General features: G+C 37.7%; 1 protein-coding gene across 1 annotated transcript; it reads right to left on the bottom strand.

Annotated features, from left to right (window-relative positions):
• Positions 1-518: 518 nt before the first annotated feature.
• On the bottom strand, positions 519-15686 carry si:cabz01007807.1 (uncharacterized). The gene is made up of 33 exons (XM_055058728.1): positions 15527-15686; positions 15198-15281; positions 13094-13153; positions 11458-11499; positions 10861-10896; positions 10715-10768; positions 9801-10631; positions 9624-9725; positions 9452-9550; positions 8990-9052; positions 8547-8606; positions 8399-8434; positions 8255-8317; positions 8130-8180; positions 7994-8062; positions 7844-7909; positions 7659-7760; positions 7480-7539; positions 7322-7378; positions 7146-7211; positions 6989-7042; positions 6827-6883; positions 6615-6671; positions 6438-6533; positions 6175-6237; positions 5989-6084; positions 5850-5894; positions 5693-5755; positions 4289-4360; positions 3328-3367; positions 3191-3248; positions 1983-2328; positions 519-1874 (listed from the first exon to the last, which is right to left on the bottom strand). Exons 2-33 carry the CDS (start codon positions 15264-15266, stop codon positions 1470-1472), a joined length of 3438 nt encoding a protein of 1145 aa, XP_054914703.1. The 5' UTR covers positions 15267-15281; positions 15527-15686; the 3' UTR covers positions 519-1469.
• Between the last annotated feature and the right edge of the window lie 1132 nt (positions 15687-16818).

The raw sequence follows: 16818 nt of genomic DNA, 5'->3' as shown, positions 1-16818 counted from the left end.
GTCTGTGGAGGGCCACATAAAAAGCTACGGCGGGCCGGATTTGGCCCCCGGGCCTTGAGTTTGACACATGTGCTCTAGAGTGTCGTATCCTTTAACCCTAGCTTTGAGGGTGTTTCCTAAGCAACTAGCTAAAAGAGATAGAAGAAAAATGTAGAATTATTCTCAACATTGCATGCAGATTGAAAGGCATTTCAAAATGTTCCTCTGGGTTTTAAAGGAGTTTGAAGTCATGCACACATCTCAGAATTTCAATTTTCAGAGTTTTGACCCTTTAATTTTTCATTTCAGAATTGCACACCTGTATTAAAAATGGTGTTGAAACATTGAAACTGGAACATGTTCTGGCAGTAATGTTAGTGTGAGTTTTTGGAAATTCTATCAAGTTTACACTTTTGCACATAATGTTATACTGCTATTTTGAACAAACTATAAGCTACATCTTATGTTCAGTTGGAGATGAATATTTCTCAAATGAATAATAATAAAAAAAAAACATACTTTGCCTCCAGGTGAAAATGTGTCAATAGGTCATTTTACATTTTATTCTTGGGTTAACCAGTACATATTGAATATAGTAAAATAGAACAATGTAAAACCTATACAGTTACATTCATTTCAAGTTAAAATATAAATAAAAGAACAACAGCATTGCAAAGACAGTGACCTATCAAAGCTGGATAAGTTGTAATGTTAAAAATGCCTATTAAATGTGGCTAGGGGTAAAATAGCAGCTATATGATTTAATATGGTCAATAAAAATGACAATGCACCTACAATCAAGCAGAAAAACTTCAGTTTGTCATGCAACATGCTTTGCATTCATTCAAGACAGCTTTTAGAAAAAATAAAAAGCATTAAAATGTGTTGAAGCTTTTGAATAAACCAAACTAACTCCCTCTTGAAAATTATAAGCTATATTTCCAACAAATTTAAGTTATAAAAAATAAATGTATTTATAGAGACCTGATTATGAAAGCAAGATTCTTTTTTACAACTTAAATGATAAACAGTCTCATTTACAGTAGAAGGGTCTTCAACCTGCAGAACATTCTACCAAAATCTGACAATTATCACTAAATTAACTGTTAAACATATTTAAACTTTATCTTTTCATATTATTTTTAAGTCCCTGGTAAACTATTTCAATGTGTAGCAAATCAACTACTTCCAAACTGACTCAATTCTAACAAAGTAAACCTACTGTCACATTTACACAGGGAAAAACTTTGATGCTGCTCAAGCTGAACATAAGGGTGAATGAATATAGAAACTGATCTGTGTTTTACTATTCAAGTACAAAATTAATCTGCAGTTTAAAAAGTTTAATAAGTAATTTCTCAACCACAATGCCAAAAATATCTTCATGAGTTTCACAGAGGTGGAATATTTTTCAAGAATGTCATATGGAAGAGCAGTTCTCGGTACCAGCCAGGAGATGTCAGCGGTGAGCCATGCTCAGCGAAGGTTGTTCACATCTGTCCAGTAGCGTCTTGCAGATTCTCTCTGATGGTATTCAGCTCCACGATGCAGTCATTCAGCACGTTTGCCACTTGTCTTATTACGGCCACAATCTCCTTCTTACAGCCTTTCTTCAGCTCTCTGGTTTCGTTTATGAAGTACTTGTCCATACCTTTGAAGAGTCCTTGCAGGGAGCCCACAGCGTCGTCGGTTATCTCTGTCGCTCGCATTATAGGCGAATCCACAATGCTGATCATCTGGACCGCCTTACGGACTTCCCAGTCCTGGGAATAGTGCTGTGTGCCGGACCTGAGGAAAGGGTGACCACGCAGCCTGCACAAGCCCTGATTGACAAAGTTAAGGATGTTCGAGATCTCCAGCATTCGCTCTTCGTACTCCTGCAGCACACCCTCGATCTAATTGAGGACAGAGAATGTTGAGCTAGTGATTTCACACAGAAGAAAAAGTAACAAAGTGATCAAGCCTCTTCCATCATGTCCTCCTGCATCAAAAACCTGCATTACCTTTTTGCGGTCGTTCTTGTTGTTGACGTTATCAGAGATGGCTGCAGAAGCGGAGGTGATCCCTCCGGCCGTAGCCACGCCCACGCCCACGGCCGCAACTACTAGGGACGCTCCGAAAGTCACGGGTGCCAAGGCCAGGCCAGTGATGGCCGCCACAGTGCCCACCGCGGTGGTGGTGCCCCCGCTGATCCCAGCGATCTTGGCTTTGTGATGGAAGTCGTTGATGTCGTCGGCGAGAGCGTGGAGCGAGATGATGGACTCCCACAGGACCTCAGCTTGCTCCATGAACACCTTGTTGAAGAGACGCAGGCCGCGTTCGACCTTCTCTGCCAAGATGGCGAATGACCTGCAATCAAAGCAAGATTTTAGAAGAGCTGGTTCTTAGTAATTTGCTCAATAAAACAAAGCTATTTTGGTAAAGATCATGCTTGTTCTAATGTCTGCATCTACAGCACATGTGTCAAACTCAAGGCCCGGGGGCCAAATCCAGCCCGCCGTAGCTTTTTATGTGGCCCTCCACAGACTAGACTACACACTAAGTGTGATTAAATATTATATTATCAATCATATCAATGCAGTTTTTATCTGTTTACTGCCAATTTATATCAATCAATCCCTCCAGTTTCTTGAGAATTTAGTTGATGTATGATTATAGTCCATGATTTATACAGCGAGTAAATAAAAAGTCTCATTCATTATTAGTTCCTGAAGGGACTAAAAAGATGTTCAAATATTATGTAATTTTAAGAATTTATTGACATATTAACAGTTTGTGAACAGGTTTCATCAACATGTTCTAGCACAACCGGCCCTTTGAGAGCTTTCATGATATTGATTTGGCCCAAAACGAAAATGAGTTTGACACACCTGATCTACAGTGACTTGTGTCACTGCAGAAAGAGATGATTCTAGTTCTACTTCATAGAGTGCTGAGCTTTGGGTACTTTGTGAACAGCATCATTAAGTCCTCCACTCAAACTTATAATATCTTTCTAAAATGATCCGTTTACCCAGTTGCTCATTATTGAATTTGAATAATAAACAGAACTTTACTGCATCGATAGCTAGAATGTGTATGTGTGTTTGATAAATCGCGGCTGTTGTCAACTGATACCATACAAGTATAAAATCAAAACGTATTGCATGGTATCCCATAATAGCCAGTGAGTTGACCTAGAATTACTGCTGGTAAAAACAAATGATCGCACTTTGACTCATCCTCTTTGGCGGCTGCATCCTCTTCATCCGATGGCAGTTCATCCCATTCTGAAAAGCACAAGCGAGTGAATACAAATCCAGAGCCACTCATCAGTTCACTTGGTTTTAAATCGGTTTGTTGACTTACTTTCTACCGTGTACCACCACTCCAATAAACTGTCCGTGTCCTAAAAATAAAAGATACGAAAAGTAGTCAAACATATATCTGACCTTTCTTCAGAGGAGAGTATAAATTTCTTCTGTCTGACATTTTTAATCTGATATGTGAAATTTACAGAAAAAATACTTAGACGGGAGTATGCCGGGACACAGCGTAAAATATGGTTGTTTCCTGGCCAAAACAGGAGACTTGACTGTTTTTGTATTATTTTATGTAGAATATGGCATGTTGCTTTTGAAAATTAGGAACATTTTGCAAAAAATTTGGCTAATACAGCCAATTTAGAATTGACCTAAGTGGGGGCTGGTTTATCACACAGACACAGGTCAGCTTGGATATATTTTTTAAATTCTTTTTCACTAAATTAAATCAAATGCTTGATGTATTTACACAGGTTATCTTCATCTCCTAAAAACAGGAGAAACCTGTCATGGGAAAATAGTTTGTCACACAACTAGGCTTGTTGCAATAAATCAATCCCAAATTAAAATGAATGCATTTCCAATGATTTATCATTTTTCTCTCTGTTTCTACCAAAAACTGGATGATCAAAGTTTTCTGTCTGGTGGTTTTGTTTCAAATGGCTCTCTTTTGGAAGGACAATTTTGTTTACCAAGACTTCATTTCGTTTATATATTTTGGAGATCTAACATGCGTTAGGGATCCAGTGTTGAATGTTCATTAGAATTTAAAGTTTAGCGATCTATGAGGATGTGTTGTTTCATTATTGTACCATGACTGACATCTTGAAAATTGCCTCAAAACAACAATATCATTGTTTATTGCAACAACGTCTGGGGCAATTGATCGTCCAGCAAAGTTTTTTATCAAGCCTATGTGTAACTTTGCATAAAATAATTCTGTTCCTATAAAAACAGAGTCCGTAAATAATAGGATCCAGAACTTTTGCAGAACCAAAGAAACTGACCCCATATTCCTCCACATCCTCCTCTTCACCGGCTGCAGCTTGTTCATCCATCTGAGCAGCCTGCCATGCTGCCTGAGTGAGGGAAGAAGATGAGTTAACCAGCAAGTGTTTGCAGCATGCGTTACCATTTAAAGTAATTTAAGGGAGCACTCTACACAGCAGTGGGCGTGTCAGAGAAGACAGTATGCCGCTGAACCAGTCTGCTAACGCGCTACAAGGATGTGTCAAGGTCCAATTGAGAAAAGAAATCAAACAGACTAAAACAACAGCATGAGATGATTTCAGACTGTAGTTTGCTAACATGAGGGCTTAACCAATCAAACCTGCATTGTGGCTAACGCTTGCTCGTGTAACCACTGTAATGTTTTCACTTTTTCCCCAATTTCTGGTAGCTTTCACTTTAAATGCACCCCAATCAAAGTAAATCGTTCAAAGTAGGTAGAATGTTTAAAATCTGATAATTAGCAGGTGAAGATTATCTCAACCATTTATGTGCAACTATCACATGACAGTGAATGCTAAATATGGAGTTTGTAAGTAAAGATAAGAGTACAGTGCTGCAGTAGCACTGGGACTTTCCACCATACAGGCATTTTCCACAATAGATTTCAATGCTGTATAACAGGAGTCTGAACTGGAGCTTCCACATAGGCTCTTGAATTGACTGAAAATAGTGCAGAAGCAACAACTTTTTAAAATGTAGTTTTTAGCCATTTTATTTCTTTTAATGTAAATATAAAAAATAGACATTTTAGCCATTTTTAAAACAAAATATATATTTATTTAATAGTAGATGTTACAAATAAGAAATTTGTAGGTATTTTTGTATTTACTTTGTTTAAATGTAGAAATTTAAAATAGATTTTAGCTGTTTTTGCATGGAATAAATCCTGCATTAAACTTCAGAGTATCAATGATATATGCTTCTCATTATGTCATTGGAAACTAAGTTCTTTTTCTTCCTGTTTACATAATTCTTTAGAAACAACATCTCATATAGAAGAAAATGTCCTGATCCTTTTTTAGTAAAGGTTTTATATTTTTCTTTGATTTAAGCCCTAAAAACAGAAATAAAATTGCGTTTAAATTAAATAAATAGACCACAAAATTCCTATAGTAGATATTAAAAATGTTGTTTGTAGCTCTAAATGTCTTTAGTTGGCGTAATGGCAAAACGTTGCAAAGTGGTTGCAGACCAACCCAAAGCAAACCTTAATAGTTATGTGGAGGGGAAATGATATATGCTTTACTACATTTTATTTCAACTAAACTAAAATGTGAAAAGCATAGTATTTACTTGAAACTAAACGCAACCAACTGGCTTTTAAAAACCAACCAATAAATAGGAAATAGAGGGATTATGAAATAATTTCAGACACAGAGACATGGCCGTATCTAACTTACCTTAGCAGCTTCAGAGAGGTGCTCATCAGATGGGCCTTCTGATTGGTTCTTGGCCTTTTTGCTCTGATGAGAAAAGATTCAGTCGGAGAAAGTTGCACACGTCAATCAATGAGTAAAGATTCCTCTGGTGTGGTTAGAGTGGACCAAATAGACTTACCTTGTGCTTGTGTTTTTTGGCAACTTTAAACTTAAATGGCTTTTTCTATTGGAAAAAAAATAATTATAGTGTAAAAGCTGTTTTCTCATACAAATAAAAAAAAAAAAACACTGGTGTCTAAATAGAGAACAAAGAATACCTGTTTGAGGATTTCGGTTTCATCTGGATCATCATCGTACTCCTCTTTGTGAGACTTCATGTCTCTTTCTGTTAATTCATCATCAGTGGAGCCCGTCTGACAATAAACAGCAGTAATAAATTCACATGAAGAAATAATGCAGTAGATTTGCGTGTTAAACTCTTAAAGGGAGTTGACTCCGCCTACCTCTTTCAGGCCGTATGATGCCTTCGATTTGTGTGACAGATGAATCCTATGTTTGGACTTTTTCTGCCAGAAACAAGACGACGATTTTGTTTTGTACTAATACTGATAACTACTACAAAGATAAGCATTTCAGTTAAAGCTATAATAATCATCAATGTGCATTGAGTTGTATGTCCCAAAGACTTAAAAAAGAAAAAGAAAAAAAGAACAGCTTATTGTGATCAGTTTTATGCAGTTTCATTTTAAAAAAGGCAGGAAGTTACATGTTTGCGTTCTTTGCTCAATTCAGCATCGTAATCCCCCTGCAGACTTGGTGAGTAACGACGAGACTTCTGCTGTTCGCCAGCCATGATGGCAGCCTGATTGGCACATTAAAAGTTTGATTATGTAGTCTATCAGTGAAAACACTGAATATTATTTAGTTGATAAAAATGTATTACCTTAGCTGAGTGAAGGCTGAGGGCTTTCATCTCCTCGAGGTCTTCAAAGTCATCATCCTGAACAAAAATGAAACGGATAGCGTAGAGAGATTAGAATAAAATACTACGCAGAATAATGCTATCTACAGTACGAACTGTGTCTGACATGTAATTAGTCATATCAGACACAGTTTGTGCAGGTTGTTGTTGTTGAAACCGAAGCAGATCACTACCTGAAGCTTGTCACGAGGTGTGTATTCATGCACGCCAAAATCGTCAACAGATTTGTCCTGTGAGGGTGAAAACATCCCAAACATGTGGCACCGTTCAGACATCCTCATTCCACAAAACATGGCATTCACAAACAGTTAACCAGCCACAAGTCGCTGTTATACCTTTGAGCCCTTGCGAGGCGTATAACCATGAGCTCCTTTTGGTTCATTGTGTGGCTGTAGAAAACAAAGGAGTTGAAATGAGGTGGGATTTTTGCGTTTTGTTTTAATTTGAGAAGTGATTCAATCAGGGTATCAGGGTGGAGCAGATGTTTTCTACCTTCTCTAATGCAATAGCAAATCCTCTTTGTGGCACAAACTTGATTTTCACCTTGCTATTCCTCCTCTGGAGGAAAACAAATAAGGTTTAGAATAAAAGGCACAGCAGGTTCTGTTTTCATGTGAACAGAAATGTTTCTCTGAGTATCGAGGGAAAAAAATAAAAAATTGAACAACCTGCTGATGGCCACCTTTCTTCCCGTTTTCATAATCTTCTTTGTCCAACACCGAGTCCTGAGAATTAATTCAAGTTTAAGCAGTAATAGACTAATATTGGGTTGAAAACCCGACCTGCTGCTTTTCCACATTTAACTTGAAGAATGGAGGCTGCTTACCGCCGACTGTCGGCGTACAATGCTGTTTTTCCTCTTGCTGCTTTTTTTATTGTCACCGTCCTGTTGGAGAGGGTTTAAGAACTCCCTGATACATTCGACATCACTTTGCTTTTAAAGAAGAATTTTAAGGAAAGCTGGAGTTAAATCTTCTATAAGATGTAAAATCTCCTTGAAGCTACCTTTAAAGGTGAATGCCCGTTCATGTTCTTGTCGTCGTACGGAGAAGAACCAAGGGAGGCTCTCCGAAACAGGTGATTGACTTTGGTCTTTGAAGATTTTTTCTAGAGGCATTAAGTATATCATAAAATAAATTCATCAACCATGTTTATAAGCAGACTTTATACTGTTGGAAAATAGAACATACTTTATAGTCCAAACTATAATGATCTTCATCATCTCCTGTAGAAATATGGTCACTGGAACCAAAGTCCTGCAAAACAGAAGCCAAATAACCTGCATAAAGATCTGCTAGCATAAAACAACTGCTGGTTTGACAACATGTGATGATCTCTACCTTGGGGGTTTTTCGTCGACTGGGCAGCGTGTTGCTCTTTCCCCCTGTGGCATCATCTGAATACTTGTCCTACATTGTCAAAGTTGTCATCATTTTAATAAAACAAGAAAATATTCCTTTATTAGATCAGATTTACCTTTGAGCCTCTTCTGGACAGCAACGACATTCGCAGTTTCCTGTCCTTTTTCTGGAAAATGTTCAGAGTTTAGCTGAAGCTGCAGCCAGAGAAGGAGAACATGCAGGAAGGAGAAAAGGTTCTACCTTAACGTAACCAAAGGTACCGTCAGGGTCTTCACTGCTTCCTCCATCTGACTCCATCTTGGCCTAAAAACAGGGAGAAGTCTTCTGCTGATTTTCTATGACTTAAAAATCAGCAAAGTTTAAGAGGAAACTGAACTGACTGACCTTCATAGACTCTCTTCGTAGCTTAAACGTTCCAGACTTTGAGAAGTCAGACAGAAATACAACATTAAAATTCTAAGTTTCAAGGAATTAAATTTGAATCTGTTGTAAAAGAAAAATAAAGAAGAGCATTTAAGATTTGTTTTCTTACCGGCTTAAAGTCTGGATCCAGCTCAGGACTGTCCTCAGGCCAATCCTCCACACAGTGTTCCTGATTTTTAGAGGGAAAATTTTTTTTTACATTTTGCTTCAACTTCATAAAACAGATCAGCTCATATTTCTGGTTAAGTGATTTATTTTTTCATTGGCAGCAGATTATTTTCTGGTAGGATGCTTGTGGTCACATTCATACAGTGTAGTGGTAAATTTCGCGACCTACGTCGTAGAGATGTCAAAGACCGGCTCAAACGACCAGAAACTGATCACGTCTCAAAAGTTATGATGCTTCTTTAATTGTCAAAAGAGGCTTTCATTGCATTACAATCAATTGAAAAGAAGCATCATATCTTTGATTCTGACCAAAATCTGTACAACATTTAACAAAGTGAAAATTTCAGCTTTGCAGTCGGGAACATTTTTCTAGGTGAAACTCGCCTGTCCAATAAGGAGGACGTCCTCAAACACAGCAAAGCTCTCAGGTTCCAATGGTTTGCTCTCCTGTAAAACAAATACATAAAACATCCATGTTGAGCAATTTTTTATTTGCTGTAAAAAAGCAATGAGATGAGCATTCAAATTAAATATCAATGAGAAGCAGAAAACCACTTTGCATGGCAACATTTCTGATGCCAAAACATGATTCACAAATCTGCCATTGGTTTGTGATAGAAGTTACAATATACAGTAAAAACTACATTCACCGTGAGAACAAAAAAAAAACAGTCCCAGAGTTAGGCAGACATTAGTCATAAATTATATGCAGAGACGTAGATCGCTGGTTTTCTCTTGAATTTTGGTTTTGCAATTCTTTCTCTATATAAAAACTGAAAATATGGATTCTATTTCTGTAACAATAGATAGCCCATTTGAACACCCCATTACAAATCACAATCATACCGTTTTCTTTGGTTTGTAAGGAGGGACTGGTTTAGGCAGAGGTTTTGGTAGTTCTGGCTCAGCAACGTGTGCTTCAGGTACTTCTGGTTCCAATTTAGTCTAAGAGTTAAGGGGAGAGAAGGAGTTTATACAATCCCAAGTTCAGAAAATCATCTGTGTTTTTGAGGCTTACAGCGTGTGCTGGAGGTGGAGGTCGCTCTGGTGTTGGTGGCTTCTCTGCTTTGGGGCGTCGAGTTCGAGGAACGGGTCTTGGTGGCCGTTTGAAAGTTTGCACCTGCACGACGTACGATAGGACTTTATAGAAGCCTTAAAGTGTTTAGTGTTGCCGTTTGAAATAAGAGTTACATACATGAGTCAAATCAGCTGGAGAAATGCTGGGCGAGGAGGACAGACTGGTGGCCTGGCTGAAGAAGGTTGGCTCAAGGAATTCCTCTTTGCTTCCCTGAGGCATCGTCAAAAGATCTTTTGGTTTGCTTGAAGGTTTTCGTGGAACTTTTGGTGGAGTTTTCTTAACTAAACCTGTTGACACCGGTGTGTTTAACTTCAACTCAGATGGGCGATTGGTTAAAGGTGTAGAGGAAATTGTCTTGGAGGGAGTTGGACCAAAAGGATCATCCAAACCGGGGGCATTGAATAAATTCCTTGGGAGCGGACTTGGAAATGGATCCACAGGATTTGTAGGTGATGAAAATATGTCAAATCCTTTCTTTAAAGAATTGTCATTGCTGGCGCTGGGGGTCTGGTCTTGGGTGCCGTTCGCTTGGAAGAGTTCCTCATTATTCCTTGAAAACAAATCTGCTGCTTCTGAGGCTAAAGTTTTATAAAATGGGTTTGGTACCACAGCTTTGTTAGATAAGCCAAACAAAGCATCCACATCATTTGTGACAATTTCTGAGCCATTTCTCTGTCTGTGTTCAGAGAACCTTTGTGTTTGAACCAATTCCTGAAAATCCCCATTGGCGGTGGCGTTGAGCCTCAGAGAGGATGGTCCGAAGAGCTCATCTTTAGGGTCATACCGCTGAGGCACATTAAGATGTTCGGACAGCTTTGCATTGTTTTCCTTGGCCTTAATTCCATAACCAAGTTCCTGAGGTAAGCTTAGGAATTTCGTAGTGGGTACAGAGTTGGGATCATCTGCTTGTATTGAAGCCTCTGTTCCATTAGAGTTGCTGGTCGAGTCCTAGCAGCAGAACACAACTACATTTGGGATGTGTTCAGTAAAAGTCAATGTTGTCAATAGGCAGAGATCTGTAACATACATACCTTGGAATATGCATAAAAAGGGTTTGCTTTGATCAAATCTGCAGAGTCTTCGTTCTATTTGAAGTAACAAGAATTCAATATTAAATGAATAAATAAAATCTAGTTGAAGCTGCACAGCTACGATCAACAGTTATTCAAAAACAAACCTGAAAGCTTGACGGAAAGTCTTCTTGGACTCCATTCTGAAAATTGACAAAAACTATTGAGTCCTGCTTTTGCATCATGAAACATCAATTTAAACCACAACAGGAACCAATGCCATGTTGATTTAAGTGTCTAGTTATTTTGCATCTAATCACAACAAGAATGATATTACTGAACAGAACTTTCTAGTCAGACAGCAATGTGACAGAAATACACCTTTGAAGACAAAAACCTTCTACGTAGATTGCGAAACAAAACAGGACCACAAATGGACCAGTTCCATATGAGCCGTTATACTGATCTAAAACAGCCACTTAAAACGCTTACACCAGTGTTTCCCAGCCTGGAAACACTGCCCTGCATGTTTTAGGTATTTCCTCGCTTTAGTCCAGCTGATTTCGATTGATGATTGCAGTTCAACAAACTTAACAGGTGTTTGTTGAACTGCAATCAGTTGAGTCAGGCACATTGAAGCAGGGAAACCTCTAAAACATGTAGGACAGTGTACCTAGAGGACCAGAGTTGGGAAACACTGGCTTAAACTGCAACATCATCAAAGATAAGCACATCCAGGGATCAACTTTTTTTTTTTCTCTCACCTGTTCAAAGTGCTGGTTGTCCATATCTGACCACTCACCTCTCTGTGGAGCAAAAGTCACAGATGTCAACAAGCAGAACAAGCAGTGGGAAGAACAGAAAGTCATGCATGGTGCTTTTCTCGCATGATGAAAATGTGGAATGTAGCACCTGATTTTAAAACTTCTTCCTGCTTGAACTACTCTAAAAATTTCCATAATAGCTTCTGATTTATCGACATCCTGGTAGTCAAAGAAAATAACACCCAGACAGTAAAGATATCAGGGTAGGTTTCAGAAAGTCAAATTTAAGAAATTCAAGTCAGGAAAAAAAAAAGCTATGAGTAAGAGAATGATTGGGTTAGCTGGTAGCTAGCTCGTAAGGGATGGCAACAAAAGTGAGCCACTGTAGAAAAAAAAGAAAAAAAAGCTAACACACGGTGACACATTTGCATTAACTGAGGGTAGATGAATAACAAAATTAGCCAACTAACTAGCAAGTGTGTATTAGCAGCTAGTTAATAACAAATTTCAGACCTGTGATTGGCATGTTTAAGGCCACATTACAGTTTTTTATTAATATTTTAATTTCAGACATGTGAATTCAACACTTCCACAAAGTTGTCTTAAGTAACAGGAAGAAAGTTATGAATCCAGTTAAAGTGGAATCTGTCTTACCACTTATAGCCTATTAAAAAAACAACAACAATCCAACGATTGCTTCATAACACATGACGTCGGTCGACATTTTGAATAATAAGTAACCGTCTCCAAATTCCACCATCTGACCACTTGTGTTTTACCATCTAGTTGGAGGATTCATTCAGTTTTAAGTACTTTTTATAATAATATTGCAGTTTTCTTTGTTTTGCATACTTTTGTTCTAAGTTAGACAAACTGAGTTCCTAACAGCATTTAAGAACCTGTACAGCTCAGGAAGAAAAAGACATTTTAGTTTAACACCACCAAAAAAAAAAAGTTTATTTCTGGGCCCTTAAATGAGGATTTTTCTTTAAATGAAGGCATTTCACTTCACTTCAGATGTGAGCTGTAACTGTTTCAGCGCACCACCTCGTCTACTTTAAAGAAAGAAAAAAACATTTCTATTCCACCTCCTCTTACCGTACAAACCAAGCCCAAATCATCAGCTCTTCACCACCACTCCAGTTTCTGTGCTTTATAGCCAAACATCAACACTTCAGCCTGGTTTGTCCAAAGAAAACTGTTCCAAAAGATGCATTCAAATGTTGCTTTCCAAAACTCAAGACAAGTAGGTCAAACCACTCAGGTCATTTTAAAACTTAACTCCTTGTGAAAGTTTTGTAACTCATAATGACATTTAACCCTTGACCTAAAAATTTTAAAACGCAGTTCTCAGGTTTTCACACTTTCTTTACACAAACACACCATGCAAGACTAACATGTCTACCATTTCCTACGTAATTCTGATCTCCCTGGAGACGTTTATCTTCCTGGCTCATAATTAAAAAAAAGAGAGAACTTTGCTGCTAATTGATGTTTAAATATAAAGAAGCTTAAATGTTTTTTTTTCAGTTTTTAAGTTTCTACTCTTAGAAAAAAAAGTCAACAAAGTTTGCATGTACCTCAGTCCATTTGTAAGTAATTCCAATTTTAGCTGTACATTTGTGCAACCACTTACATTGTAGCGAGGAGAGTCACGAGAAGCCATTTTCAGCATATTTTGTAGAGTCGCAACACTCTGCAGAGACAAACCATTGCTTCACTGATAATGCATACATTTAGCTTCCTTTGTGATTTAATCAGACATCTCAAACTATGGCAAAGGCGTACGAATTGTTTAGGATTCAACTTGCAAACATAAATCTCAACAAAGACATAAAAATAAGTATTTGATACACTGACAGTTTTTTTCAAGTTTTCCCACCTACAAACAATGAAGAGGAGTAAAAGTATATTAAAAAAATAGTAACTCTTATTGAAGGATTTTTAAATGACTAATTTAAACTTTTGCTCATGACAGATTTTTCAGGAGAGTCACCAGGTGTATAAATGTTCATTTCTAAACGTAGTTCGACCGGCTTGTGCTTTGGCACGTTCTAAAACAGAACGGAAACAATGCTTCAACAAGAACCTGAAAAACTAGACTGCAGAACTGAAACTGTGATATGCAAATACCCATCCATACATCTACTTTCTGTACGCCCTTATCCCTAGTGGGGTCGGGAGGGCTGCTGGTGTCTATCTCCAGCTAATGTTCTGGGCGAGAGGCGGGGTCACCCTGGACAGGTCACCATTCTGTCGCGACAACCAAACTTTTGTAAACAGAAGACTGCAGTCAAGCATCTCAAACTGAATTGCTGTTGTCATCTTTAGCATATTTATAGGCATAAATCAACTAAAGTTCACAGTGAATTGACTGGTGATATTTCTGCAATGCTGAGTTAGTAAATTCTGTTCTATTCAGATAAATGAGACATTTGTTTAGGGCTGAAACGATTCCTCGAGTGATTCGAGCACCTGGATCATTAAAATTCCTTAAGGAAAATTTATTTGCCTCGAAGCTTTGTTAAGTTATATTTTATTACTTATTACACCTGGTCCAGCCAGGTTTTACTTGCATTGCGCAGCGCTTTCATTTCCGCCTGAGTTGATGACGAAAGCTAACTGTTAGCAGCATAACGTCCAGCGAGGATCTTTGTCGTTTTTCGGGGGACCAATGAGCATCTTTAAAATGACTGGCGCGATGCCTGGAGTGTGGTAGTCTTTTGTCCTCCTGGAGCTGCTGCCTGGTGGCGGTTCAGAGCTCTGTACAGGTGAGCGGATATGAACACGGCGGGCGGCTGTGCTTTAGATGATTAACATAAGTGTCACTTCATGGACGAAATGGAAAATGTATTTCATATCATCTGAACAAATGTGTGGCAGAGTGCTTTGTGACGGCGCATAGCTGGAGGATGAGTTTCTGTGTGTGACAAACAAAGGTGTCAAATCCCGTCGCTAACATGAACACAAAAGCTATAAATGTCAGGGCAAGGTCAGAGTTCATCTATTAAACTGACTGAAGATGAATACACAAACCAAAAGCTGGAGTACAGAATTTTTTTTATAAATGTATTTGTGAGCCTGTCTTTTTATTATTAAATTGAATATAATTTTACATTTTTATGTAACTTTTCTTCAGGTTAACTTAGAAAGTGAGCATTATTGCGACAGGTTAAAGTCATGGTCAGGGAAGCTCAAAAATGAAAAACTGGGCTGATGCGATAGTAAAACTGCTGTTATGTTAGATTTACCAATGTTTTATTTTATCTGTTTTTTTTTTAATCCGATTACTCGATTATTGGTAAGAATAATCAACAGATTACTCGAATATTAAAATATGCATTTACAACAGCCCCACATCTGTTCATATGAACAGTCATAACGTTGTAAATTCTGAAACTTTAATATTCAGTACACCTGCTGTTTTTACAGAAGACCTTGCTTTCATTGCTGATGTCAGAGATCACAAGAGGAAACAATGCAGGAGGAATTCACAAGGTTGTCATGGCAGTCTGGGTTTGGCAGTACAGTTTGTTTGTCAGGAGAAATGACACGGACAACGATACCAGTGCAAAGAAAAGAACCAAAACAAAATTTGCATTGTCCATCTGAAAATTAATGTGTCATATTTTGTCAAATATGATACAGGTAAAATAGAATATTTTAGAAAACCGTGGAGCCAACTAATGTTTAACACATAAAAACATATTTACAGCAGAAAACCAATTCAAAAGACTCACAGGTCGCCTCCCTAGTGAAGGTAGTGCTGCTGCTCCTCCAGGTTCAACCACTTCAACGCCATTTTCCATTTTGACTTAGTTTTTCTTTTGTACAAAAATAAAACAAAAAAGCACAACAATTACAAATGAAACTTTAGTTTTCCCTTTTTCCTAAGAAACTAAACTTTTCACAAATATGAATGAGCTTACTAGCAACATGGACTGTTTTTTCTCTTTTACAATAAGTATTTCATATATATATATATATATATATATATATATATATATATATATATATATATATATATATATATATATATATATATATATATATATATATATAAACTTACCAGAGCCGTTTCTCCTCTCATGTCCTTCCTGAACTTATTTTGACACAATATGTTTGATCCCAGAACAGAGTATCTCCCACAGTTGTGCGTTAGTCCACGACAAAAGCCAGAATTATCTCGTAATAAACCTCATCGCTGCCTTCCGAGGTCCACACCTCTAAGGTTGTAATTACCTCTCTGTTGGAAGCACCTGCTGTGAGGTGGATGTACAAGCAGTTCAACTTCCGACTGACACAGTTTTCAAAATAAGATTCTTCTCAAATTTCCTCTGCCTAAAGACGCTTTTTCGTTTAAACAGGAAGGAGCAAGGAGCTCGCTGTATATTTACTCACTACAAAAAATAAAAAAATATGATTACAACTAACTTGCTATAAGCTTATGAGATTTATATAAAAAACAGTAGTAAACAAAATGTACACTTATAATAATAATAATAATAATAATAATAATAATAATAATAATAATAATAATAATAATAATAATAATAATAATAATAATTCTATATCTGGGACCCTCCTGTTGTCTGGTCCAGCAAAAATTATGAATGCAAAAGCATTTGTTAAGGTAATACGAATAAGTTTAAGGCAGCACTTTCACTTACAAGTGAGGCCCCAAATGTGCTAATGAAAAGTATTTAGGGAAATTAAACAAATTACTTTTTAAGGGTTAAAAAAAATAAAAGGGTAAAAAAAAAAGGTATTCTCATAGATGTTGCATTATTTTGAAATACAGATTTGGGTTGTTTCCGGTTTGACTGCGGTCCGCTTCTGTTTGCCTTTCATCCGAAGCACGCTCGCCTCGAAGCGGACAGACCGGTCGTCCTCCCCCCCCGCCGAACCGGGTGGAGTGGTCCGGTGTGTCATCCTGACACACGAGGTCATTGCTCGAATGGTTTTAGTTCTCACGGTTCCTCCCAAACTTTTAGAAGCTCGTGAAGTTGCGCTGAATGGCAACGATGCAGGAGATGCCCCCAGCTCTCCGTCAAGAGAGACGTTTTGCTTTTCTTTCCGGTCATCTCTGAGCCGCTCAAACGACCGGAAACATCTGGCAGAAGATGGAGAAACGTGTCTGAAACCTTTTGCCAGAAATAATTTGGTATTTAGTAGTTCACAAACTCCTTAAATAGCAAGCAACGCCTCTGTAAGTATCACGTTTTCCAGACACCACCTTCTCGACGTTTTTTTTTTTTTTTTTTTTATTAAACAATGAAACAACATTCCAAGAAGGTTCACAAGAGTTCGGAGTGTAAAACAAAACAAACAAAAAAAGATTTTCATCAACTTTGACCTCAA

Source organism: Poeciliopsis prolifica, unplaced genomic scaffold (assembly GCF_027474105.1).
Source record: "Poeciliopsis prolifica strain line A6 unplaced genomic scaffold, Auburn_PproV2 SCAFFOLD051, whole genome shotgun sequence".
NCBI lineage: Eukaryota > Metazoa > Chordata > Actinopteri > Cyprinodontiformes > Poeciliidae > Poeciliopsis > Poeciliopsis prolifica.
This window is presented reverse-complemented; position numbering and strand designations above follow the sequence as displayed.

Excerpts from the sequence above, each read along its gene's own strand:
- si:cabz01007807.1 (XM_055058728.1), bottom strand. The coding sequence starts at position 15,266 with ATGGAAAATGGCGTTGAAGTGGTTGAACCTGGAGGAGCAGCAGCACTA. Across the intron at positions 8,607-8,989 it reads ACGTCCTCCTTATTGGACAG|GAACACTGTGTGGAGGATTG; the intron begins GCGAGTTTCACC and ends TCTAAAAATCAG. Across the intron at positions 7,761-7,843 it reads ATTATAGTTTGGACTATAAA|AAAAAATCTTCAAAGACCAA; the intron begins GTATGTTCTATT and ends TAATGCCTCTAG.